The sequence below is a fragment of the Gymnoscopelus microlampas genome, assembly GCF_963454915.1.
Source record: "Gymnoscopelus microlampas genome assembly, chromosome: 9".
NCBI classification, from domain to species: domain Eukaryota; kingdom Metazoa; phylum Chordata; class Actinopteri; order Myctophiformes; family Myctophidae; genus Gymnoscopelus; species Gymnoscopelus microlampas.
Window position 1 is genome coordinate 47,381,157 of NC_139946.1, and position 27,413 is coordinate 47,408,569.

A 27,413-nucleotide genomic window follows, 5' to 3' on the forward strand; every position below is an offset into this window, starting at 1 on the left:
TAGTCTGGCTTCTGTGTGCACCCCAGACAGTTTTTAAGTTGCTTGATTTGCACCCGTCCGTCCGTCCGTGTGTGTGTGAACAGCTAATCTCCGGCACCGTTGGCCCGATCACAGCAAAACTGTGCACACCCACTCCCTGGATGCCAGAGCAGAACCTCTGCCCTGATTTTTTCAGATCGGCCTGTCATAACGCCACCAGGAGGCCGATTTTTGCAACAAAAAAAAAATGTTTTAAATGACTACAGATTTTGTCCAAACCGCACGCAAATCGGTACACAGTATCTATATAGTCATTAAACCAACCGGGTCTATCTATCAGATATTTCATATTCCATCCTGATTGGCTTCCAAAGTTTGCTGCTCTGTTTTTGGAGACCAACTGCAACCACCACAGTTGTGCTGGTTACAGCATATTGTATTAATATACACTTAAAATACAGATTGATTTAAATCATGTTTTGTTTGCTATAAAAAAGTTAGGGATTGTAACTTTAATTGGTTGATGTTAGCAAAGGGCTGGAAGGACTTAGTCCCTTCAAAGACATGCTCCAACGATTTCATTGATTAAATGATGCACCTGGACCTTCTAAATACACCCTGTCTATAAATAAAGCGTTCATTGTCTCGTGCTGTACCCTCATGCTGCCATGTTATTATTCAATTACCCCCACGGTTTTGAGGGTCTCAGGCTCTTCCTCCGACAAGCTCTTTGGGACAAAGGAGGAAGCTTTGTCGGAGGAAGAGCTAAAGGGTCATTTATACTGAGCCACCTGAACCCTACAGTTGTGTTCCTATTCTGGGACCAACATTCAGAGAAAATAGCAGCTCTAGAGGACAAGTTTGTGGTCCTTGTGTGCTTGAACATTGGCTATTGCTGTGTTAGTAAAGAGTTTTGCTGTAGAGGGTGGCTAGGTATAGACCCCTGGGGGACTCCAGTCGATAAAGTATATTGTTTGTCGTGCAGAAACCTTGTATCTCCATATCTAAACTGTTTGTGTTTTTTCGTATATTAACACCCAACTTGATCATACTACAGCGTCACACAAAAGCATCTAAAGTAGGAGATCTACAAGCTCTAAACGCGGCGCGAAGCGACGCGTTTAGAGCTTGTAGATCTGCTACTTTTCATGCTTTTGAATTTGAATCCTGAAAAGTCGCGCAGCACCCAAAATAGCCGATCTACAAGCTCACAGCTGTGACGTGTTGTGAGATCTGCTATTTTCCCCTGCACTACACCGGTGCACAGCTAAGTATAACAAGGCTTTAAGATGCTTGAAATATCACCTTTGTGGAAATCAAATCCAACTCACTGTACGACCATCTGGTCCCGATCCAAGTGTGTGGATTACATTTTTCTATCTTAAAGTATTCCACACAATCATACCACTGGGAACATTGTGAACAGGGCCCCAGAGATATATAAGTACAGTGTGAGCTATGACAACACTTCTGTTATTACATTCTCCATCTTTATTTATTCTCTCTATCAACACTTCCGTTATTTTATTCTCATAAGTTGGGGTGAGTCATGAGCAGTGGTGTAAAGTAGCTAAGTAGGCTACATGTACTCAAGTACTGTACTTAAGTACAATTTTGAGGTATGTGCACTTTACCTGCGTATTTCCAATTTCCAATACTTTTACTTCTACTCCACTACATCTCAGAGGCAAATATTGTACTTTTACTCTCTGCAATTATTTGTTACTAGTTACTTTGTAGATTTTGATTATTATTACAAAACATACATTAACCACTTCAGCCCTATATGCATTTCGGCCATTTGAAAATAGCCGATCTACAAGCTCACAATGCGTCGCGATGCAACGCATTGTGGGCCTAGATCTGCTATTTCAAGAGATTTAGAAAACTTGAAATTGGACATTCTGCATAATGATGAGTACTTTTACTTTTGGTGCTTTAAGTGCATTCCGATGCCAATACTGTTGCACTTTTACTCAAGTACATTTTGAATTCCGGACATTTACTTGTAAGCAGAGTATTTCTACATTGCAGCATTGATACTTTTACATAAGTAAATAATTTGAGTACTTTTCCCACCACTACACAACAACAACTTCTTGTTATTACATTCTCCATCTTTTATTTGTTATCTCCATCAACACTTCCGTTTTTTTATTCTCCTACGTTGTGTGAGTGAGTCATGAGCCAATGAAAGAAGCACTGTGTCATGCTAGAAGATAGCCCGTGTTGTATACAAGCCTCATCATCATCATCATCATCATCATCCACCCAGCTGCCTGCATGCTCTCATTCACTGTCTGGGGACAGGCTTTAGGCTGTGGCCGTCGTGTCACCGCCCGCTGAGCATTGTCTGTCATAAGACGTGATAGAGCAGTGTTGTGCACAGCGCACACAGACACACGCCCGACACGGTCACGGCCAGATCACCGGCCTCCCGGAGCCCGGCCTCGCCATTCAGCGCGCTAAGCCATAGATTCCTGGACATTCTATGGATCCTGGACGTCCCGTGCTCCGTTCCCACGGTGTCATCATCGTCCTCTTCCCCTTGTGATCTCTCTCTGCTGTTGCCTGAGTTGTTGTCGCCGTCAGCTAGGGCTGTGTCACGAGTACACGTTTAAGATGGCGATTAATTGTCACTCAAATAATTGGGATAAAGGATTTAAAGGGGGATACCACTCATTTTCAACATTGAACTATGTCTTTAATACACCTTAGAGCTGTAGTGTGGAAATAAGAAAAAAGTCCCCCCCCCCCCTTCTATGTTGCCTAGAACTGGATAATTGATTGAGGTCATGTGATCAGTGACATACGCAGGGTGTACTTTTGGGTCCGCCCCCTCAGCCAAAAGTTCGCCCTGCGTATGTCACTGATGTCACTGAAATATACAAAGAAATTGCTGACATTTAATCTTCCAAATAGCAGAAATAGTTGATCTACAAGCTTACAACGCGTCACTTTGTGACGCGTTGTAAGCTTGTAGATCAGCTATTTCTGCTATTTGGAAAATGTTTGAACATTTTTCAACATGGAAACGATTATGACGATTATGCAACAATAATTGTGATTACACATTTTTTTTGTGATTAGACGATAATTGTGACCGGCCTACCATCAGCTGGAACGGTTGACGATGTCCCTGTCCTCCTCCTTGCCCCCTCCCCCTCCTCCTCATCCTCCCCCCGTTCTGCACGGCTGCTGGCCTTTCTTTGATCAGCCTTAATTCGCAGATGCTCTGCGGATGAGAAGACATAATTATCAAGTTGTTTGCCTGACAATGTCTGGCTAATTGTTTTGGCGCTTATTGAATTAACCACTTTAATCCTGGCGTCGCCGTTTTGGGAATAGGCCATACTTAGGCATATTTTGAGGCATAGACATGGGCATATTGTGGACATAGACAAAGGCATATTGTGGGCATAGACAAAAGTATACTTTGGGCATAGACAAAGGCATATTTGGGGCATATAGACAAAGGCATATTTTGGGCATATGGCAAACATTCTTTGGAAATAGCAGATATACAGTACTATAGCAGTTGATACTTGTAGTTCTACTATTTTTACTATACTTTTATATTTGTCTTTCTTTCTTTCTTACTTTCTTTCTTTCTTTCTTTCTTTCTGTCTCTGTGTCTTATGTTAAGTGGTTAGCATGCAGGGTTTAAGTATTATATTTATTTCGTGATGATAAATAATTCAAAATCAGAGGATAATAAACAAGTGGGACATGTTTGCTAATGTCACCTGCTTTGTGTGTCAGTGCACCAATACCTGGGGAAATCATGCCACCTTGTGGCACATACATGTAAATGCTGCAGTGTAGAGCTGTGTGTAGTCTGTCTGTCTGTCTGTCTGTCTGTCTGTCTGTCTGTCTGTGCATCATCATATCATCTTCATAACTTCACCGAGACTTACCCAGAAACACTTGGATTGGCACAGTAACCATAGCAAGGATGAAACAAAGAAGTGTTGCATATGCCTATGGAAAAACAAAGGCAACGACATTATTCATTCTCAAAAATGCAGTGTCTTTATTTGTTTGTGTCGTCTGCTTCTAACTCACAAGATGGAAGCTCTGATTGAGAATATGACATACAAGCCAATATGGGACAGGGGGAGCTTGGTTCCTCTTAACCATTTTCAACCTGGAGTCCCTATGTTGAGCTTGTCATTATACGTGAAATTAAATAGATTTATCAGAAAAGAAAAACAATTGCAGATCTACAAGCTACACAACATGTCTCATAATGACATGTCGTGTTCTTGTAGATAGGCTATTTCGCACAGCGTTTCGAGCTTGTAGATCTGCTACTTTTGTGTGACGCTGTAGTATGATCAAGTAGGGCGTTGATTTACGAAAAAACAAAAAAAGTTAAAATATGGAGATAAGAGGTTTCTGCCCGACAGCAACAAAATGGTGATGGTCGCTAAGGACACTCCTTTAACCAGGGCATCCAGAGTCCTTTATACTGTTGGCTGTGCCCCCTGATGTCACTACGGTGACGTCAGGTAGTGTCAGACATATCCATATATGGAGCGGGCTATGTCAGTTATGCCCAAATCTGGGACTATGATGTCGGTCCTGAATGTTTCGGTTATCTCTATATAGGAGTTCCCAGGAGGGGTGTTCTGAAGTCAGAGCTAGGTACGTTTAGGAATCTCCCTTTCTAGAGATTCTATACTGTCAGACTTCGTAGGTCGATTGTCTCCATTTATGGGTATCTCCATATATAGGCTAGTCGGCTGGCAAGTATGCCCTGAACGTTCGCAACAGCTGCCCCACGGATCTCCCGTGGAAATACGTTGCGAACGTTCAGGGCATACTTGCCAGCCGACTAGCCTATACAGTATATGGAGATCCCCATAAATGGAGACGATCGACCTACGAAGTCTGACAGCATAGAATCTCTAGAAAGGGAGATTCCTAAACGTACCTAGCTCTGACATCATATGGAGAGGGACCGACATCATAGTCCCAGATTTGGGCATAACTGACATAGCCTGCTCCATATATGGATATGCCTGACACTACCTGACATCACCGTAGTGACATTAAGGGCCATCTCCAACAGTATAAAGCACCCTGGATGGTTAGTTAGTGTCCTCAGCGACGCTCGAAGATCATCTCGATCTCGAAGATCACTCTCTCCAGGGTACCAGGAGATTAGCTGGCCTTACAAACCAATTAATCACGGATTGCATATTCCAGGACGACTAGCTGGCTTTACAACCCAGTTAGGCCTCACAGTGGCTCTTGAGTCCGGTTTTAACCAACCAGACGATTATCAGTTTTACTCCTGATCTACAGTAGCTATAGAACCACAACACCTGAAATAATTTCAGCAGCAATGGACAAAGCCACAGAGATGTCATTAGAGCTAATGCGACGCTACGGGGCCACCGATAACATTTGCATTTGCCCGCTGGGCTTCACCAGCGTCGTGGCCCTGCTGCTATTTCGTAATGAGTTCCTAGAAGCGAAAAAAGCTGGTGTCCCTGTCCCTGTGTGGACCGGTGAGCCGCTCAGGCGCAGAGGTTTGAACGACGACATCGGAAACTCAAGCTCAACTAAGACAGCCAACCTAATGTGGGGCTGCAACTGTGAGGAGATTCCTGAGGAGCTAATGGAGCTGCTCACTCAGCAGTGTGTCTACGTGGTTGTGAAACCCATTAAGTCTGATCTAGAGAGAAAGGAGCTTGTTGACCTGTTAAATGAGTTTGCCGAAACATGTACAAATGGCATGATCAAAAACATGATGAACTCCCATGATGTTATGGGCGCTAGACTAGTGGCAATGAACGCAGTTTACTTCAAGGGTACTTGGAAGACAAAATTTAACAAATTTACCACGCAAGACCCAAGTTTCTTCTACGAGCCAAACTCTGAAATGCAAGTCCAAGCCATGTGTCGCACGGAGGAGTATGACACCCCAACGCGGATTACGGAGGATCAACAACTCTTCAGGGTTCTGCACCTGCCCTACGAGGGCAAAGACAAAGCTGTCATGCATATTCTGATACCTCAGAGGGGGTTAGAGGTTCACAACGTGTTTGAACTGCTCGACAGCGTGTTGGACATAACGCCCTACCTGGACCTTGACCTAGCCAATTACGCTCCTGGGTATAAAGTGGTGTTGCCCAAGTGGCGGATGGAATGCGAACTGCAGCTGGGGCAAGCCTTGGAACGATTGAGTGTGCCTTTAATTGGGATAACTAAGCAGAAGTGCATGGTGGTGGTGGATGAGGAGGGCACGGTGGCTGCCTCTGTTACTGGAGGGACTTTGTTTGGTGCCAAGATGAATACAAGGGTTAAGGAGTTCATTGTCAATGTACCTTTCCTCTTTTTCATCAGTAGGATTCGGACCGATGGCAAGAATGGTCGCACTATTCTGTTCGTGGGAGGGGTGAAGTTTCCCAAGTTTTGACTGGTTGGTGCATTTACTTTTAATAAGCTCCACGCTCCATAGAAAGCAGTCGAAGATGCCTGTATATAAAGGTTTTCATATCTCAGAGAGCTCAAATTTATGCTACCCCTTTGCTGACTGTTTCCTCTGTACTAACTCAGCAGCAGCAGAAGCAGCCCAACTGGAGGGATAAAGACAAACATAGCTGAGTCATAACTAGCAGGTGAAGTGATCATGGTGCTCAGATTTGGACTTTGAGGTGGATTTGCTTTGAGCAAATCCAGGAACTCCGGGTCTTCTTCTCCCCCATCAGCGTAAGGTCCGCCATGTACATGCTGTTTTTGGGAGCGAAGGGCGATACTGCTAACCAGATTGAAAGGGTCCTCTCATACCATCAAGATCAAGACATCAACTCAAAACGTGCCATAATGGCATCTTCAAGACCCTCATGCACTTTGAAATTCGGTACGCTGTTGTGCAGGGAGACGAGTTATAATTTCAAAGCCGATTTCGAACAACAGATACGGAATGTGCACGGTGCCGAAATCACGGCAGCCGATTTCAAAGAATCCCCTGAAACAGTTCGAGTGCTACTGAACGAGTGGGTCGCGATAAAAAACGAACAGATGATACAGCAGGCAGTGCCAGAAGGTTCATTTACTGAGCACACTAAACTTTCTGTACTCGACGTTGTGTACTTCAAAGGGAACTGGCTTTGCCCTTTTTTTGCCCTTTTTATATATACTAGACCATACCCGGTGAAGTGCGCAGGCAAAAGTAGTTGCAAACGTGGGGTTATTGCGCGTCCTGTCGCAGTAATCCTTCATTACAGGCCGCAGCCTCCAGATTGAAAACCTTGTGCTGTAGAAATGAGTTTACGCTTACCAAGGTCAGCAGAGCCATGCAGCCACTCATCCTCGTCAAGGCCTGTTCCACCTGGACCTTCATCAGACCCAGAGAACATGGAGTCACAGCCTCGGCAGGCTCCACCTCCACACATCTGTACACACAACACAACATGGTGTAACACCTCCACACATCTGTACACACAACACAACATGGTGTAACACCTCCACATATCTGTACACGCAACACAACATGGTGTAACACCTACACACATCTGTACACACAACACAACATGGTGTAACACCTCCACACATCTGTACACACAACACAACATGGTGTAACACTTCCACACATCTGTACACACAACACAACATGGTGTAACACCTCCACACATCTGTACACACAACACAACATGGTGTAACACCTCCACACATCTGTACACACAACACAACATGGTGTAACACCTCCACACATCTGTACACACAACACAACATGGTGTAACACCTCCACACATCTGTACACAGACAAAACACATTGTACAAAATGTCTACGCAAACATAAAGGATGAGCCTTTATTTATTTTTTGATTGAGCTTTCGATTCTTGTTTTATATCATTGATTGTATTTAGATTTTGATAGCTCACATTTATTTCATTTTTTCATGTATTTATTTTTGTTTTTTTAGATGACATGTGTAACAGATGTAGAATGGTCTGGGATGGTGTGTGAGCCCTCATGTGTATGTTTTGTCCATGTTATTGTTGATTTCTATGTGATTGTTTCTCATCATTGTTTGTGCCCCCTGGAAGACGAGATGATGCATCTCAAGGGGTTTATCCTCCGATCACATTTTGAAATGAGCCCAGTGCCCCCAAACACAATGACACTCAGTTTACACAGATATTTGCACTCACAGGACCATGATAGAAATAAGCTCTCAAGCCTTTTTTGTGTGTGTTTTATCCTTTTGACAGAAATGTACAAAGATAGGGTCATGTACAGTATGTGCATTTTGTCAATGAAAACGACAATGAATCAAACGTTAAGCCAAACGTCACAGATTGATCCTGAACTTAAGGAGTAGTTCACCCCAAAAAAAAATACTTATTTTCGATCAATTACACACCCCATGAAGCCTTGAATTCATGGATTTTATTATTTGTTTTGTCGTATTTCTAAGCCAATAATTTGTTGACCGGCGGAATCTCTGGTTGGAGACTCAAATTATCTTATCTCCTACTGAGTCTCCTATTGACCGGTCGTCAAATAATTGGTTTAGGAATGCGACAAAAAAAATATCTCTGTGAATTCAAGGCTTTATGGCATGTTATAACATTTTGGGTGAACTACTCCTTTAAAGGGGGTCATGCCTATGTTCCCTCAGCCCTGTGTTCTCTAGTTTAGGGTTAGGCTTGGGGTTAGGGGTTAGGATTACGGGTTAGGGTTATAGGTTTAGGGGTTACGGCTATAGGATTAGGGGTTATGGGTTAGGGTGAGTTTTAAGGGGAACATAGGGCTGACGGAACATAAGTACGGCTGCCAACCAAAGCCAGTATATACCTCTGTAAAATCTTCTTAACCAAGACGTCCAGCGTGTCCCCGTGTGACACGTTAAACATGGCCCGGATGGTCTGCGGCAGAACGTGTCCTTCCTGTGCCAGAACCGCCAGGTTGTACATCCCCTGTGATATTGGATATACGAGAAGGAGAAAAAAAAGAAAAGAGAAACGACAAGACCGTAACGTCAATTTGATGAGTTGTGCCCGGCCGCACGTCTGTAAATAATAACACAGTATAATTCTGTTTGTTGTTTTTATTACGGCAGGCTAAAGCCAGCACAAGGTTAACCCATTAAGACCGGGAACGCATCTGTGTCATTTTTTGATTTCTTTGGACATTCAAAAAAATAGCAGATATACAAGCTCATAGCGCTAAGAGCTCATAGATCTGCTTTTCTTTTTGAAGAATCGTGAAAATCTGTGCAAATCTTAAGTTTGAATATATATATACATATTTATTTATTTATTTTTAAGCGAAAATTTGGAACTCAAATATTTGCTTCGGGGGATTCTACAAATGTCTTCTAATTTTTTTTTTAAATGTATGTTTCTATATATCAATGGTTCTCAACCTTTTTTTCATGTCAAGGACCCCCAACATTATATGTATTTGGCCGCCGAACCCCATCGGAAAATATGTTGTTCCAGGGACCCCCCAGAAGCAAAGATTTGAGTTACAAAAGTCTGCTTAAAAATATATACAGTATATATTCAAAGATTTGCACAAATGTTCACGATTTTTCAAAAAAAATAGCAGATCTACAAGCTCATAGTGCGGCACTCGGTGCCGCACTATGAGCTTGTAGATCTGCTATTTTTTTGAATAGCCAAAGAAATCTAAGTTGACACAGATGCGTTCCTTAATGGGAAAAGATATCAATACCACATTGTAAAACTGTAAATCTAAAAAATGACACAGGTGCGTTTCCCGGGTCTTAATGGGTTAATTATCTAGGCGGTGTGGGCGGTTTGAGATTACAGCGTCTGGGTAAATCTGTCACCTGAGGACTGCCTGCCAGCGCGGCTCGTCCGTACATCCGCGCGGCCTCGCCAGCCAAAGATAATGAGTCTCCTCCGTGGTGTCTGGCAGCATCGTAGTAGCGGTCTCCCATCCTCAGTAGCCCTGTATAGTGAATGTGATACGGCGGGGAGAGAGAGAGAGAGAGACAAAGGTGTACTTGACGCCAATGAGCCAGATTGACGGACATGCGGGGGTAGTGAATATGATGTAACCTGACAGGCTATATAATACTCACCGGAGAAATGTGCGTTGTGGTTCAACACGGAGTGGTTGTTGTACCTCCACTGGCAGTCGGAGGAGCCAAGCGTCAGCTCCTGCAAATGAGGCAGGAATATGAATGCGTTTAAACCATTTTAATAATCCATTAAGACCGGGAACGCACCTGTGTCATTTTAAGATTTACAAGCTTGTAGATCTGATATTTTTGAAAAATCTTGAAAATGTGTGCAAATCTTTGAATATAAATATATCTTTTTTGGTTCTGCCTTGGATAACAACAACTGTTGTTTCTAAGCTATGATTTTTATTTTCATTATGTACAGTATGTATGTTTGTATGTTTCAAAGCGGGAAAAAAATACTCCGATCTGTGCTTCTGGGAGGGCCCTGGACGACATATTTTGAGATGGGGGTCGGCAGCAAAATACAATTTGGGGCGTCCTTGACATGAAAAAGTAGGAGCACCACTGATATAGCAACATACTGTTAGGATTTAGAAAACATTTTTTAGATATGTATTTGGCCACGGACCCCTATCTCTGTTTTGCTAAAGGAAGTAAAGGAATTCTGGACCAAATGACAGACCATTATCATGTCTAAACAATAAACATGTTCTTAGATTGGTCGGTTTCCCAGAAATAATAATCTTATCAAATGGAGGTCCGTGGGGGCTAATGCATATCAAACCGGAGCAGTCCATGAAATGAAAAGGTTTAGAGACACTGCTCTACACTGAAGAAACGCCTAAAAGAACAGATACAGACAACTTCGCAACACACAGTTTGCCTGTAGATCAGTTCTTTTTGGCGAGCAACACCCTTGCATAGATGGAGCATACATAAATCTAAAGCAATTTTTCATCTTGACAATGTTTTTACACATTTTGCCCAAAATAGGGATTGCCAGGGAATGGGAAGTAACATACTGTACATACAGTATATATCAAACATAAATCAAACATCAAAGGAAATGCATATATTTAAAGGAGAATTTTGGACTAAGGTTTTCTTACCTTTTCTATGACGTTATGATATCTTAGGATGAATGGTACAGTAGAAAAAAATCATAACTCCATCCCGGGTCCACCACAGCTTCAAACGTGTGCGGATAGGCCTTGCGCTAGATCGCATATTTTATTTTATTTATTATTTTATTTTTTTGGTGAGATCTGACGTTCATAGTGACAGAACACTATGCAACCAAAAAAAAAAAAAAAATCTAAGTCTCGACAGACGAGATCGAAATCCCGAGATTTCAATCTCGTCTAGTGAGACTTCTGTTTTTTTTTTTTTTTTACTGTACCTTTCATCCTAAGATATCATAACATCATAGAAAAGGAAAGAAAACCTTAGTCCCAAAATTCTCCTTTAATTGAGTCTGTCTGACCACAGGACATAAAAAAATCACACCCTGTGTGAAGAGAGTGGTGCCTTTGATGAGCCCCTTATTGATGTTGTCATCAATGTTTGTTTATTGGACATACACACGGACATACGGACATACACACGGACACACAGACAAAGTCAGATATAGGAGTGGTTGGCACCACTCAAAAATAGGGGATATCTAAAGCAGAGGCACGGTACCCCAGCCCCCCACCACCCCATCCCACCAGCAAACTCCCACCCTGTGCCTTTAGACTATACCGCTATAAAACGTTGTGTTTTACGGTGAGATTTATAGCGGCTGTTAAAGTGTTGTTGAACAGAGAGGAGGAGAAGAGAGGACAACAACATACCTCACAAAGATAAGCAGCATTGTTCTGAGCAGAGCCCAGACCGGTTTCTGCTGCCAGGACATACTTAAGGAGAGCCGCGCCCCTGTGGGAGAGGAACATCATCCAGCACCGCTTCACTTAATGCATTAAGACCGGGAACGCGTCTGTGTCATTTTTAAGATCTCTTTAGGCTATTCAAAAAAATAGCAGATCCACAAGCTCGTAGCGGGGCACCGAGTGCCGTGCTACGAGCTTGTGGATCTGCTATTTTATCATGAAAATGTGGTGCAAATCTTTGAATACTGTACATATCGTTTTTAAGCGAACATTTGTAACTGTCAAATGTCTCAACAAATGTCTTCATTTTTCTGAAAAGAAACCCCAGTGGTTCTCAGTTGTCAAGAACCACCCGAAATGATATGTTTTTGGCCGCCGATCCCCATCAAAACATGTTGGTCCAGGGACCCCACAGAAGCAAAGATTTGAGTAAAAAGAATTGTTTAAAAAAATATATGTATTCAAAGACTTGCACAAAATGTTCAAGATAAAAAAAAGAAAAAGAAAAAAGCAGATCTACAAGCTCGTAGCACGGCACTCGGTGCCGCGGTATGAGCTTGTAGATCTGCTGTATAAAAAAATATGGTTATGGCAACAAACAAACAAAAAAGTATAAAAATAATGGTTATAGCAAAAAAAAAATCGAAAGTGACACAGATGCGTTCCCGGATTGAATGGGTTAAACTCATACTGGCAACCACAATTGGAAGAGGAAGTATTTGCAAATGATGACAGGGTCGAAAATCATTTGAAGCTCATTTCCATACCTGGCGCCCCGGAGGTAGTCCTGGAGAGCCTCTCTGATTAAATATCCGAGGTGTCCGTTCTGCTCGCACACCCTTTTCAGGAGGCTGCAAGGCAGGGGCAAAGAATCATTCATATAAACAAATAAATACAGTTGTGCATTAGTTGAACCGTCTGCCAGAGCGGTGCTATAATGGTCCAGAAATTACCTTGAAAATACCTGGAGGTCATTTTAAAATGAATAGCTAGCTCCTGCAGAGACGGTTTCTGTCCACAACAGCCTTGTCAAATAAACTCATTAGTGGCCAACACGACAGAGCTAAGCAGTGGTGGACAAGACAAACAAGAGTAAAGTAAGGACGACTTCACCACTTTTCAACATATCTTCATATAATAGGTCCTCACTAATGCTCATGATAAAATGGTACCATTTTTTTCTAATCAGTCTGTGTCTCAGAGGAGGGCTGTAGACAGTTCAGAAACCCTACTTGACATCATCGATGGGGAATCCAAGCTAATAGAAACTGCAGGCTTTGTATTCCTGGAAAGTTGCAATGCAATAATAGATCCCATTGTTCTCGCCTTGAAAAAAATCTGAATAATAAAAATTGTAATCTTTTTGGGGAAAAAAATCCTGCCTAACGATGATGTCACTGGTAGATGGGTTTCTGGACTGTCCACAACCCTCCTATGAGACACAGACCAAGTAGGAAAAAATGGTATCATTTTATCATGAGCATTAGTGAGGACCTATTATATGAAGATATGTTGAAAAGTGGTGAAGTCGTCCTTATATATAGGACGACTTCTATATATATTATATATAGAAGTATATATATTATATATACGACGACTCTATATATATTATAGAAAGTGAAAGTTGCTCAGAACCTCTATGCTACACAAAGCCTATAGAAAGACCCGAACAAACTTCAGCAGCCATAGAAATGCATTCAAAATAACAAAAAGGAAAGCTTTTTTCAAAAAATTATTTAAACTCTATAAAGTTAGCTGTAACTCTGAGCTGAATTTTTTATGTGGGTCCAAAAAGCGCTTGCCTACAAAAACTCGTTTGGCATCCAAATTTATGTACAGGTCCTGGCTTATAGCGAGGATATTCACTTCAAAAGGAATAGTTTAGTATTGGTGAGCGTTTCATCACATTTGGTTACCCATCAAATTCAGAAGCTACTTAGAACTATAGTCAAAAGTACAATTATTTCTCTTTGAAATATAGTGGACTGAAAGTCTTCAGTATACATTTAACCCATTTAGACCTGGAACACATCTGTGTCACTTTAGGTTTCCTTGGCTAATCAAAAATAGCAGATATACAAGCTCATAGCGCGGCACCGAGTGCCGCGCTATGAGCTTGTAGATCTGCTATTTTTGAAAAATTGTAAAAAGATTTTATTTTTTTTCGAAAATCTTAGAAATCTTAAAAATATAGAAAACATTTTAACATTTCAGAACCCTAATCCTAACCCTTAATGGGTTAAAAAGCTCAATTAAAGTGCATTAGAGTACAGATTCTCGTGACTGGTTGTGCCTTATTAGTTGAACTGTCTGTCAGAATGGCGCTAATGGCCGAGAAATGACCTTGAAAATACCTGGAGGTAGATAGCCCGCTCCCAGAGACACGTTTCCGTCCACACACACTATATAGCCGTGTCATCAATAGACTCATTAGATGGCTAACGTGACACCGCTATAAGCGGCGGCCTCCGCGTGACAGACACTGCAACGCCAATGACAGCGCACCGCACACACTTTATTTTTAGATATGCAAATGGCTAGGGTTGCGTGCCCTTGAATTAGCCGCTGTCGTTGAAGTGAAATGACAGATTTCGCTGCGGGCTACATCGTTGAACCAAACCATCATAACAAAGAATTCTTCACCAGGCTAATGAGCAGCCTCCTTACATGACGGCGCTCTCCGCATCCTTTGACACCCCCTCCAGGCTCCCCGTGGAGAGGTACCATGCCGCTTCCAGAGCCGCGTCCCTGTGACCCAAGAGGGACGCGTTGAGGAAGTAGCGGAACGCAGCCGTCTGTTGAGAGGATGACACACGACGACATTAGAGCAACATGGATCATTCAATTCTCACTCTACGCTGTAGTCTGACACCAACATGTGGAACGAATGCCCCGACACCATCCATTAATCCATTAAGACCGGGAAAGCATCTGTGTCATAGCGGGGCTATGAGCTTGTAGATCTGCATTTTTTTTTTTTTTACATTTTGTGCAAATCTTTGAATTTATCAATATTTTAAAGCAAATATTTTTAACTCAAATCTTTGCTTCTGGGGGGTCCCTGAAACAACATATTTTGAGATGGGGGTCCGCAGCCAAATACATATAATTTTTTGGGGGGTCCTTGACATGAAAAAGTTTGAGAACCACTGATTATAGCAACATGAGTTTAAAAAAAACCTGTTAGGATTTAGAAGACATTTGTAGAACCCCCCCTAGAAGCAAAGATTTGAGTTACAAATGTTCACTTTAAAAATAATATATATATATTCAAAGATTTGCACACATTTTCATGATTTTCCCCAAAAAATAGCAGATCTACAAGCTCATAGCGCGGCACTCGGTGTCGCGCTATGAGCTTGTAGATCTGCTATTTTTTAATAGCCAAAGTATACGTCAATGGTTAAAGTGGTTAAAATCTAAAGTGACAGATGCTTTTCTCGGTCTTAATGGGTTAATAAGGATGTGAATCACCGGTATCTTTCAAAAATGCCATAAAAAAAAAATCTACAGTTGGAGGTGAATGTAAAATCCCATCAAAAAGAGGTGTCATTCACTGCCGTCGTTTTTCTCCTTTGTATAACTTTACAGATAGTTCAAAATGCTGCTGCTCTTACACTCATTACTGGAACAAAGAAACGAGAACATCATTAAATCTTTGCTCTTTGTTTTTAAATCTCTCAACGGCCTAGCCCCTCCATACAATTCTGATCTGATAGAAGAGCCTCCTGCTCACTGGGTTACTTATATCATCCACTCAGGAACTCCTTTCAGTTCCCCCGACAAACCTCATTACCAAAGGTGAGCGTATACCTATGCTCTGGAATAATCTCCCTTTCCACATCAAGCTAAGCCCCACCGTTGAGATGTTCAAATCCAAACTGAAGACCCAGCTGTTTGCTCTTGCTTTTAACACAGTTTGAGGTCATTGTCTGCTGTTGTTTGCTACTGCTTTGCTTCTTTTTTTTTTTTTGTACTAAGTTATATGCCTTTATTTTGCTTTGTGAATAGACTAAGGTCTATTTTTCCTCTTGTTTTGGAAAGAACTTTGCTGTTGTTTTTAAATGTGTTATATACATACATTTGACTTGACTTGACACAGAGTGTTTGTATTTGTTGACTGTCTTGTGGACACAACAAGAAGAATTTGTTGATGACATGTATTATTGTGGGTTTTTTTTTATGCTATGTTGATGAATTGAATACATAGGACCAGAATGGAAAGAAGTCCCCAATATTTTTTTGTGGTTTGTGTCCTTTTAGCCTTAATGTCTTACCATACCATGTGCTGTTTACAATCCACGGACCCCCAGTTTGACTTGCATTAGGCCACGGACCCCCATTTTGGCATGATGTTTTTTTTTAATCTCTGGGACCCCCAATCTACACTGGGATATCCTCAGTGTCAATTTAACTCTGAGAGTTCAGAGTTACAGAGCCATAAGGGTCCATTTGGTTCCCAATCATTTTAGCTGGGGAACCCCCAGGGTCCATTTGGTTCCATTTGTACAATCTCGGAATCACGGACCCCATAAGGGTCTGTTTAGTTTCATTTGTTCTGTACACTCTCAGCCCAAGGTTCATTGGGACCCCTAGTGGTCCCTGAACCTGATGTTGAGAAACAGTGAATTGTAGGACCGTAGGTTGTAACTTGTATTACAGGTAGTGTAAGGGCATGTGTTTTGGTTAAACCAAAAAGTATTTATTTTGTGTGTGAGAAAAAGTTAAAGCTCTACACTGTGTTAGTACAGTACAGTATGTTTCTCTCCAGCTCTTTAATAAACAGAAAATACATTTTCTGGTTGGTTGCCAATTTCATCCCCTTTAACTAATTCATCAGCTTCAGTTTTATAGTGTTCCAGTTCCAATGTTGTTTTGCTCATTCCTGTATCATGACCTCCAATTTCACTTGTTTATCCAGTATCCTGTATAAGCTCTCTCTTAAGATTGGATCAAATTGGCATCCTGACCTGGAAATACATTTTCTTTTTTACTAAAGAGCTGAAGAGACAGGGAAACCCCCTGTTACTGAACAGACACTCTATAGCAGTGGTTCTCAAAGTGGGGTCCAGGGAGACCCCTCCCTTGAGAGGGGGGGGGGTTCCCAGGGGGTCCCCAGCAAAATTAGTTAATATACTGTAGCATCACAATCATTTTAACCACCTTATCCATTCATGTGTTGGCTATTCAAATCACAGCGTGTCACTTGGTGCCGTGCTGAGAGCTTGTACATCTGCTATATTGAAATGTTTTTGAAAATATCGAAAATGTTTGGCAAATTTTGAATCATTTTGATACAATATTTTTACATAGATCTTCTCATCTGCGGGTCTCCCTGGTTAAACCTTTTCAGATGGGGGTCCGCAGCCAAACATCAATTTGGGGGTCCTTGACATGAACAGGTTTGAGAACCATTGCTCTGTAGCCATGAATACTGTGAGAACAAAGAGCTATTTGACACGTGCAGTGCAGTAAAAATAATTGACTGAACTTTTAAATCATCATATAATAAGTCATAATTTAACATGAATTTAGTCTTTGGAACCTCATTGGGGGAGGGATAGAGGCCGTTCCCTCTCAGGAGGTACACGCCCATGTTGAACATGCCGTCGGCGCTCCCGTTGAGCGCCGCTCTCTCAAAGTATTTGGCGGCGGCCTTGGAGTCGTTCAGGGTGTGGTCGTGGTACCACCCTAACCCGTTCAGCGCCCCGATAGAGCCCTGTATGTGAGAAAGAGGAGGGACAACAGGAAAGGTCATGGCGGAGTAATGTAGTGCAGTGTAAATCGGATATTTTTTGAAAAAACAAAACAAAATAGGGCTTAATCCATTAAGACCGGGAACGCATCTGTCATTTTTTTTTTCTTTTCTTTGGCTATTCAAAAATAGCAGATATACAAGCTCATAGCGTGGCACTCTCGGTGCCGCGCTATACGCTTGTAGATCTGCTTTTTTGAAAACTTGTGCAAATCTTTGAATATATATATATTTTTTAAGTGAACATTTTGTAACTCAAATCTTTGTTTCTGGGGATTCTACAACAGCTTTTTGAAAATAACTTATGTTGCTATAATATCAGTGGTTCTCAAAACTTTTTCATGTCAGGACCACCCAAAATTATATGTACGTATTTGGCCGCGGAGCCCCATCTCAAAATATGTTGTTCCAGGGACCCTCCAGAAGCAAATGTTTGAGTTACAAATGTTTAAAAAAACATACATATTTAAAGATTTCTTCACATTTGCATGATTTTTGATTAGCCCAAACAAATCAAAACAATTACACAGATGCTTTGCCGGTCTTATGGATTAAGTGGTTATAAGTAAACACATCTGAGTAGGTCTTCCACCACACGGTGAATGCTCAGTCAGCGCTCAGGCGTACCATTTGAGCAGCTTTCTCCAGCAGCAGTAAGCCCAGAGTGGTGTTCTTCTCCACAAACTGTCCCTGAAGGAAACACATAGCAATCAGTGAAGCAAACACTACATCTCCCAAAATGCACCCTGCTCTGCTCACACACTCATTTGTACAGTACAGTACGGCCAGCGTGATATAACTATGAGAGTGATGACACCCATTGGGAGTGTTGACTCCCATTGTAAGAATCTAAATGAGGAAGTTCCAATGTTTGGAACTACAGGAGGCAACATCCCGCTATGGCTACAGAAGACAGCTTGAAATGATAATGCCTTTTGCAAATGATTCAAAGCATTCAGAGATGCTCCAGTATGGGGCATTTTCAGATCATTATTATCTCTAAAAACAAAAACACAGGGCACGGTGGCGCAGTCGGTAGCGCTGTCGCCTCACAGCTAGAAGGTCCTTGGTTCGATTCCTGTCGGGGACGCTGTGGGCGCTGGGGCGTCTTCCCTCCTCCGCGTCATCAGTACCCATACCCTAGGTGGGTTTGGGGAAAGGGCCTTTCTGTGTGGAGTTTGCATGTTCTGCCCTCACACAAACATGCAGTAATCCTGGTAACTATACTGCCTCCCCCTGGCCAGCCGGGACGCCTGATGGAGGGGAAGGGAACTGGTTGGAATAACGTGTTCCTTCCACACGCTACGTCCTACCAGGGAAACTCTCCCCTGTCAGGTGACAAGAAGGTCAGTTGGCTCTCATGCATTGAAGGAGGCATGAGCTCGCCCCTGGCCTCCCTAGGTTGGCAGAGGTAAGGTAGTGCCCTACCTAGATAGCTGATATATTGCACTTTTACCTTAGCGCTAGGTATACTCTTGGTTGCTTGTTTTTACAGGAAATGCACTTAAGACCTCTGGTGATTAGTAGTTTCGTTCCCTACCTATGTTGAATGCACTTATTGTAAGTCGCTTTGGATAAAAGCGTCTGCTAAATGACTGTAATGTAATGTAATGTAATGCCCAGGATTACATAGACAATTGGCACTGGGCGTAAAAAATGGGGTTACAAAATCGTGGGATAAAATAAAAAAAAACTACAAAGAATATATATATATATTGTCGCTGTCAGACAGAAACCTGTTATTTCCACTTTCTAACGTTGTGGTGTTTTTTCATAAATTAAAGCCCTATTTGATCATACTACATCGTCACACAAAAGCATCAAAAGCAGCAGATATGCAAGCTACTTTTGCTATTTTTTGCACCGAGTGCCGCGCTATGAGCTTGTAGATCTGCTATTTTTGAAAAAAAATGAAAAATGTTTTTTAGATTTTTTTCCCAAAAAACTGTTAGGATTTAGAAAACATTTTTTAAGAATCGGGTTAATGGGTTAATTAAGTCACCCACTGATTTTGACAGTCTGGCTGCAAGTTTGCGTTTGATTCCCATTAAGAAAGATCACTTTCATTATTATCCTGAGAGCTGTTGTCTTTTTTTTTTTTACAGTTTGGCATGTCCAAAAATATGGTTCTGTGTGTGTGTGTGTGTGTGTGTGTGTGTGTGTGTGTGTGTGTGTGTGTGTGTGAGTGTGTGTGTGTGTGTGTGTGTGTGTTTTATATCATAATAACATCTGTCTCACAGAGCAGAGCGTTGTCAGAGCTGCCCTCCGTAAATATATCTCCCATCAGTAGTTCTGTTTTGACACTCATCATAAAGAAAAGCCTGGTTTCATTTTCTCTGGTGTCTCTGGAATGGATCAGTTCATAATTTCATATCCATAAACATTCATTCCCCCTCAGTGCAGTTTGCTTTGGAGACATTTTCATTTTCCAACTCTCTTCTTAACCCATTTCAATACGGGAACGCGTTTCTATCATTTTACATTTCTTTGGCTATTCAAAAATAGCAGATATACAAGCTCTCGGTGCCGCGCTATGAGCTTGTATATCTGCTATTTTTGAAAAATCTTGAAAATGTGTGCACATCTTTGAATATATATATATATATATATATATATATATATATATATATATATATTTCGGGGCTTTTTCTGCCTTTATTGATAGGAAAGTAGACTTTCCTATCAATTAGGAATTGGGGAGAGAGAATTGGGGAGAGAGATGATGGGGGGTGACATGCAGCAAAAGTCGTCCGGATCGGAAGTCGAACCCGCGACACGCTGTTATACCAGCATAATGGTATACTCCTGGACTACGGCACTTCCTGGCTACGCCACTGAAGCTGACAATGACCCCCAATGGACACATACTGTATGTGTCCATGTGGGGGTCCTTGACGCGAAAAAGGTTGAAAACCACTGATCTAGAGACTTGCAGGGTTGGCTTCAGGGTCCAGCATTCACTGCCATATAGAGGAGAACAGACTCTACCGTTGCATAGAAGAAGCTGAGTTTGATTTGTGAAAGGTGAGATCCTATTGAATACCCCCTATACTAAAGGTGTGATCCTACCACATACATGGGCAACTGGCGGCCCAGGGGCCCACATGCGGCCCCCACCTTCACTTAATGCGGGGCCCGCAGGTTAATACCGGAATACTGATATATTATTGAGTTCAGCTGTTACAATTCCAAACATGCAAACATGACCCGCTTTAATTACTTCAGTCTATATTAGTAGCTTAATGACTAGTATTAATATTCCATTGTCTTTTTTATGTCCAATGTATTTGTATTTAAGTTCATATAGTTAACATAAATATAACTAAATGCATTTGAAATAAAATCAAAAATGTTCCTTTCCAGGATTCCAATTCAAAAATAGTAAAAAAAAAAAAAAAAAAAAAAAATCTGGATTCCTATTCCAAAATAGCATAAATAGCCGATCTACAAGCTCAAAACGTCTGCGACGCGTTTTGAGCTTGTAGATCTGCTATTTATGCTATTTTGTGTGACATAGAAGTGGCCCGCCACTATATGCAACGTGTCCCTCTGGAGTGAGTGTGGAAATACAGTGGCCCTCTCCATCATCACAGTTGCTCACCAATGTCCCATAGAACCCCCCCCCCCCCCCCCCCCTGTCTGTCCCCATGTACCTTCATCAGCATGATGGAGTATTCAAACATGGCAGCAGGGTTAGTCATCTGCATGGCGCTCCTCTCCAGCCACCTCACGGCCGCCTCCATGTCTCTGGACACTCCGTTCTGTCCCCACAGCAGCAGTCTGGACAGCACTCTCTAGACATACAGATAAACCCAGGTTTAACACATTAATGACGGGAACCTATCTGTGTGTCATTCTAAGATTTCTTTGGCTTTTAAAAAAGCAGCAGATGTACTTGTAGATCTGCTATTTTTTAGAAAAATAACATTTTTGACTATATATTTTTAACATATTTTTTAACTCCAACATTTGCTTCTGGGGGTCGCTGGAACAACATATTTTGAGATGGGGGTCTGTGGCCAAATACATATAATTTTGGTGGTCCTTGACATGAAAAAGTCGGAGCACCACTGATATAGCAACATACTGTAGGCCTACTGTAAAATATGTTGTTCCAGGGACCCCCAGAGGCAAAGATTTGAGTAAAAAAAAAATCGCTTTAAAGAATATATATATTCAAAGATTTGCACTCATTTTCTATTTTTTTCTCTCAAAAATAGCAGATCTACAAGCTCATAGCGCGGCACTCGGTGCCGCGCTATGAGCTTGTAGATCTGCTATTTTTGAATAGCCTAAAATGACACAGATGCGTTCCCGGACTGAATGTGTTAAAGGCAATTGTGTTGAACTGATGCTATCCTAAATGAGAACAAGACTCATGGTTTCTCTCCTAATCTTCCAGATAGCTATAGATAGTAGCCACATACTGTAGTGCAAAGCCATGTGGCGTTATTATCGCATGTGGTGGAATGGTAAATAAAGTACATTTACTTGACTACTGTTAGTGTAAGTACATTTTTTTAGTATCTGTACTTCACGTGAGTATGTGTATTTTTGGATACTTATGACTTTCACTCCACTACATTTCAAAGACAAATATCGCACGTTTTGACTGCACTACATTTCTAGGAAAGGACCCCCAGAATCTGACCTTACAAAAATACTTCATGAATGAACAAATAGTCACACACAAGAAAAGCTGATCTACAAGCTAAAACTGATATTTCTTTTTATACTTTTGAAGATTTTTGAAAATGTCTGCATTTCTTTGGAAGATTTCCAAATTTCAACAATGCTGATATTATATATGATATTAGAAAAGAAAATGTACTTTGTAATTTATACTTTTTGAATGCTTTTTTTATGCTTTTTTAAACCAAGTACAGTAGGCTACTCCAGTACTTTACCTAAGTAAGTAATGTCTGACCAGTAGTATATTTACTCCAGTAGTCTACTGGGGGGGTGAGTATTTTGTCCACCACTGGTCAGCTTATGGCACATACCTGAGCACCCGCATCTTCTCGCTCCGCTTGGAACTGTAGAAACTGGAAGGCGTCACTGGTCTCGTGCATCAGGTCTTGTAGATCTTCCTTGTTGCTGAGGAGGGTGTTTTCAGCCGGGTAGTGATTCTGTTGAGAAGGTGAGATTGTCAATTAGCACACAGAAACTTTGTTTGTTTTCATGCTATTGAAAGTTGTGTGCGGTTGTACATGGTTTACCTTGTCCGTCCAGCTGTCTAACACGCTCTGCGCAGCAACGTTGGAGTAATAGCTGTAAGCCACGTCCTGGTCTTTGGGGAAGCCGTCGATTCCTTGCATGTGTTTGTATCCCAAAAGCATGAGGCCTAAACGGTCATCACCCGATGCACCTATCAAACTATACACATGACCCTGGGAAAAAACACAGAAGACAACAGCTTAATCGACTTTAAGAAAAGGGGGTCATCCCTACAGTATGTTCCCCGGGTTCTATGTTCCCCCACTAAGGTTAGGGTTAGGGTTAGGTTTAGGTTAGGTCCTATGTTCCCCGCTCTCCCTAGGAAAGCTTTTTTTGTGTGTGATGCCTTTGCACGACAAAGTATAAAGTAAGTGGTTAATAACTAATCGATTTAGTTGACTTAAAAAAAAGCATTTAGAGAAAAGAATGTCTCTTCTCTTCTCAATTATGGGATGAATCGGAAAGTAATCAATAGAATCGTAAGGAAACAATGGATGGTTACAGCCCTACACCTCTTATATGATAGGAGGTTGTTGTTTTTTTTTACTATATTGTTATTATGATTGTTTATATCTAACCTTTATATTTAACCATCACACTGCCCTGCCAAGGCAAAGTGCAGTAACTACGAAAAAAAAAATCACTGAAAAATGGGTTTAAAAGTGATTCAACTGGTCAGCCAAATGAGATATCGGCATATAAGTGATATTACACTAATTGTACATTCTGTTCTTGAAGTAATTGTTTACCCCCCAAAATCACAAAGCCTAATTTGACCTTTGGGATACACAAATTAGTCGGTGTGTCCAAAATCGTAGTTACTGCACTTTGGCTTCACAGGGCAGAGTACTCATAATACATTATGATATGACATGATATTTTGTAGGAGCCAAGAAGTAGCGTATATTGTTTTGGTACAGCCCTGTCCTGTTATGGTTCAGCTTGTCCTTGTAGCAGCTATAGAGTATGGTCTGATCCCTGTGCTCATTGGCAGAACTAGCGTACCACAGGGTACCTCCCCTAGGGTAGGTACCCTCACAAAAAAACATGCAGTAATCCTGGTCTCTACAATGCCTCCCCCTGGTCAGCCGGGTGCCTGATGGAGGGGAAAGGAATAACGTGTTCCTGGCACTGGGTGAAAAAAATAGGATTACAAAATCATGGGATAACAATTTTATTTTTTTAAAGAAAAAACTACGGTACCGCCGACCTGTGTCAGACTTGTGTGTCTACTTTTCCCCATGATATCATGTACATTAAAGCAGTGGTTTTCAACCTTTTTCATGCCAAGGACCCCTAAACTGAGATGTATGTGGCCGCGGACCACCATCTGAAAATGTTTTGTGCCAGGGACCCCAAGAACCCCCAGATATGCACACATTTGCATGACTTTTGAATATAGCCAAAGCTATGTGGTTAAAATGATTTTTGACACTATGGGACTACTAATTTCACTGGGGACCCCCTGGTAAATCCCCCCCGACCCCCCCAAGGACCACTGGTTGAGAACCACTGCATTAAAGCATCACCACCTATAGAATATCGTCTCCGACTCCTCTCCCCTCATCAATTAATTTAACACCAGATTGATCCAGAAATTCCACGACAGTGTTTCCAACCTGTTCCTGGTTGACGGGGTTGAGGGCCAGGCCAGCCAGGTGGACAGACGCCAGCACGAGGGAGGCTCTGTGGTCTCCAAGGCAGGACGCCACCTCTAGCAGAGCGGTGCGCCTCCTGGACGCCGCTTCGACCTGGTCCACGTCCAACATGCCTCTGACAGCCTGATCATACAGGCTGCTCACGTCCCACGGTCCTACACACAATGTGAAGAGATGGAGGTGGAAGAAGCACTCACGTTTTGGACTTAAAGGGATATTTCACTTTCAAAAAAACTTTGGGTCATTTTATCGTCTACTCAGGCTTTTGTGAGCCCCCCAGACAGTTTTTAAGTTGCTTGATTCATTATTTAGATATTTATTATTAGATATATATAAAAAAGTAATTGAAAGAACATGGCCCCTTGCGTATTAGGGGGGCGGTATGAGTCACCAGAACCAACGCCGGGTGTTTTCGATGAATCTAACATGGTTAAAATGGAGTTTGAAGTTACAATGGGTTTGTATAGGAAGGGGGCGTGTCTGATAAAAGGAATATCAAATATCTAAATACTGAATCGAGCAACTTAAAAACTGTCTGGGGTGTTCACAAAGGCCAGAGTAGAAGATAAAATTACCATTTTTTTAAAAATATCCCTTTAAGTAAAAGTAGCAATACCAGATTGTAAACATACTATTTTCAAAATCTTACTGAAGTCAAAGTACAAAAATGTTGCCATCAAAATATAATTAAAGACATAGTTCACCCCCAAAATGACTTTGTTTCAATCGATAAGTCACCCCATGGAGACTTGAATTCATGGATATATATATATATTTTTTGTCGCATTCCTAAGCCAATAATTTGATGACCGGCAGCGGTTCCGGTAGGAGACACAAAGAGTCTCCTTTGTGTCTCCTACCAGAACCGGTCCGCTGGTCATCAAATTATTGGCTTAGGAATGCGACAAAAACAAAAAAAATATCCATGAATTCAAGTCTCCATGCAGGGTGACTTATCGTCATGAACTAATTAAGACTTCAAAAATAGCCAATCTACAAGCTCATAATGCATTTGCGACATGTTGTGAGCTTGTAGATCTTAAAACGTTTTTTTGATCAATGATTCATTATTTATAATCTAAACGATGTCAAATAAATGTACTCGAATAAAAAGTACAACACTTGCCTCTGAGATGTAATAGAGTATAAAGTAACAAATAATGGACGTACTAAAGCAAAAGTACTAGTGGAGGTGCTAAGCAACATTTGACTTCAAGTCATGATGCAAAGGTCCCCTTTGGTATGGAAGTACCTTAGGGCCATAGGAAAAGAATTATCCAAAGAGACGAGTTAGATCACCCTTCTTTTTTTTTTTATAGGCGTTTTTAAAAATGGCCGCCGACAATTAACCACTATTACACCAGACCCCATATCTTTGCTTCTGTTAGAGCTATTATAATAATATTGGTGTCAAAGAGTACATTTTTGGGGTCAAGGAATTCAATTAAATAGGTTTCAATGCACAAAAACGAATACTTCATTAATTGCCATGACAGCGGGGGGTAAAATATGCAAACTTCATTAAAAAAATACGTTTTAACAGGGTAACTTAACCCCTCCCCCTCTAAAACTTGTATTTACTTTTCCCTTTGTCATGGAAGTACCTTAGGGCCATAGGAAAAAATATATCCAAATAGACAAGTTTGATCACCCTTCATTTTCTTTATATAGGCGTTTTAAAAAAAAGGCTGACGACAATTAACCACTATTATACCAGACCCCATATCTTTGCTTCTGTTAGAGCTATAGTAATAATATTGGTGTCAAATTGTACATTTTTGGGGTTGAGGAATTCAATTAAATAGGTTTCAATGTAAAATACCCAATGCTTTACTAATTGCCATGACAGCGGGGGGTAAAATATGTAAATTTAATTTGAAGAATACGTTTTAACAGGGTAACTTACCCCCCCTCCTCTGAAACGTTGATTTACTTTTCCCTTTGGTATAGAAGTACCTTAGAGCACTAAGAAAGAAATGATCCAAAGAGACAAATAAGATCACTCTTCATTTCTGAAATATATGCGTTTTTGAAAATGGCCGCCACCATTTGAAGTGATACAGCAGAACCCATATTTACTTCTGTTAAAGCTATAATGGTAAACATTTTTAGGGTCAAGGAATCCAATTAATTAGGTTTCAAGGCAAAACAAATCCCCAATAATTTTCTTACTACCATGACAATGGGGTTGTTGTGGTAATTTGAGTCTTGCACTTGCAAATAACCAGTTCTGGCAAGTCCCTTGAAATAATTGAAATTGAAGCCATTCATCAAAGGGCAAAAGGAAGAGGGGGCCCGACTCATCATTTACAGCCTTTTCCAAATATCGCTCATAAGCCTTCATCACAAGTACAGAGCAGCTACAGACACCTGATGCATGTACCAGGTTCTGCAGATGTGGTCAACACCAATGAAAGACTGAGCTTTGCCACTAGTTGAATTACCACTATTGGTGAGAGCTGTAGTCCATCCACTGCCATTCATCCAGCCAGTCTCCAGACACACTCCAGAGCATTTTTTTTGCAAGTGTGAATAGGGGTTGATCAGCTAACATGACTGGTGTCTGACCTGGATTTAGGTACTTGATTGCTTGAAGGAGGACATTCATTGCATGCCAAGCCAAGCCATAGTGGGACTGGTAGGAGACTCTGTGAACAGTGGCAGTATGTATGATCTGGATGGGGGGGCTGAACAAGGCTCTGCAATGCTTGCATAATATGCACCCCATGAGATCCATTCTTCATCCTCAAGGTTGTCTTTCCTCACAAGGTGTCGGTGACTCTCTCCAACCACTGGGAGCCTTCTTCAAGTATGTTGCTGAGAGGACAAGAGGCTGGCTGAGGATGACTGTTTGTATTAAGGGCAGGAACATCAGTTTGGAGTGAAACATCCAGATCCATTGTTGTGTAGAAAGCTGGAAAGGATTGTACATGCTTCTTCCCCATCTTAGCTGGAACTAGGATGTTAGTGAGATTGGCTG

The 27,413-nt window shown here is 41.5% G+C and overlaps 1 protein-coding gene across 1 annotated transcript in view; it reads right to left on the reverse strand.

The window, feature by feature from the left end:
• Positions 1-1,952: 1,952 nt before the first annotated feature.
• LOC311052579 (protein sel-1 homolog 3) overlaps positions 1,953-27,413 on the reverse strand; it is a 49,146-nt gene continuing 23,685 nt past the window's right edge. Inside the window, exons 11-26 of the mRNA XM_084067584.1 lie at positions 24,395-24,588; positions 22,778-22,948; positions 22,562-22,687; positions 21,212-21,352; positions 18,186-18,248; positions 17,349-17,522; positions 14,471-14,598; positions 12,571-12,654; positions 11,768-11,849; positions 10,047-10,125; positions 9,792-9,913; positions 8,792-8,913; positions 7,271-7,385; positions 3,897-3,960; positions 3,092-3,214; positions 1,953-2,577 (exon numbers count right to left, since the gene is read on the reverse strand). Of these exons, the coding sequence (XP_083923710.1) occupies positions 2,336-2,577; positions 3,092-3,214; positions 3,897-3,960; positions 7,271-7,385; positions 8,792-8,913; positions 9,792-9,913; positions 10,047-10,125; positions 11,768-11,849; positions 12,571-12,654; positions 14,471-14,598; positions 17,349-17,522; positions 18,186-18,248; positions 21,212-21,352; positions 22,562-22,687; positions 22,778-22,948; positions 24,395-24,588 (2,030 nt within the window). The 3' untranslated portion in view covers positions 1,953-2,335. The remainder of the gene's footprint in view (positions 2,578-3,091; positions 3,215-3,896; positions 3,961-7,270; positions 7,386-8,791; positions 8,914-9,791; positions 9,914-10,046; positions 10,126-11,767; positions 11,850-12,570; positions 12,655-14,470; positions 14,599-17,348; positions 17,523-18,185; positions 18,249-21,211; positions 21,353-22,561; positions 22,688-22,777; positions 22,949-24,394; positions 24,589-27,413) is intronic.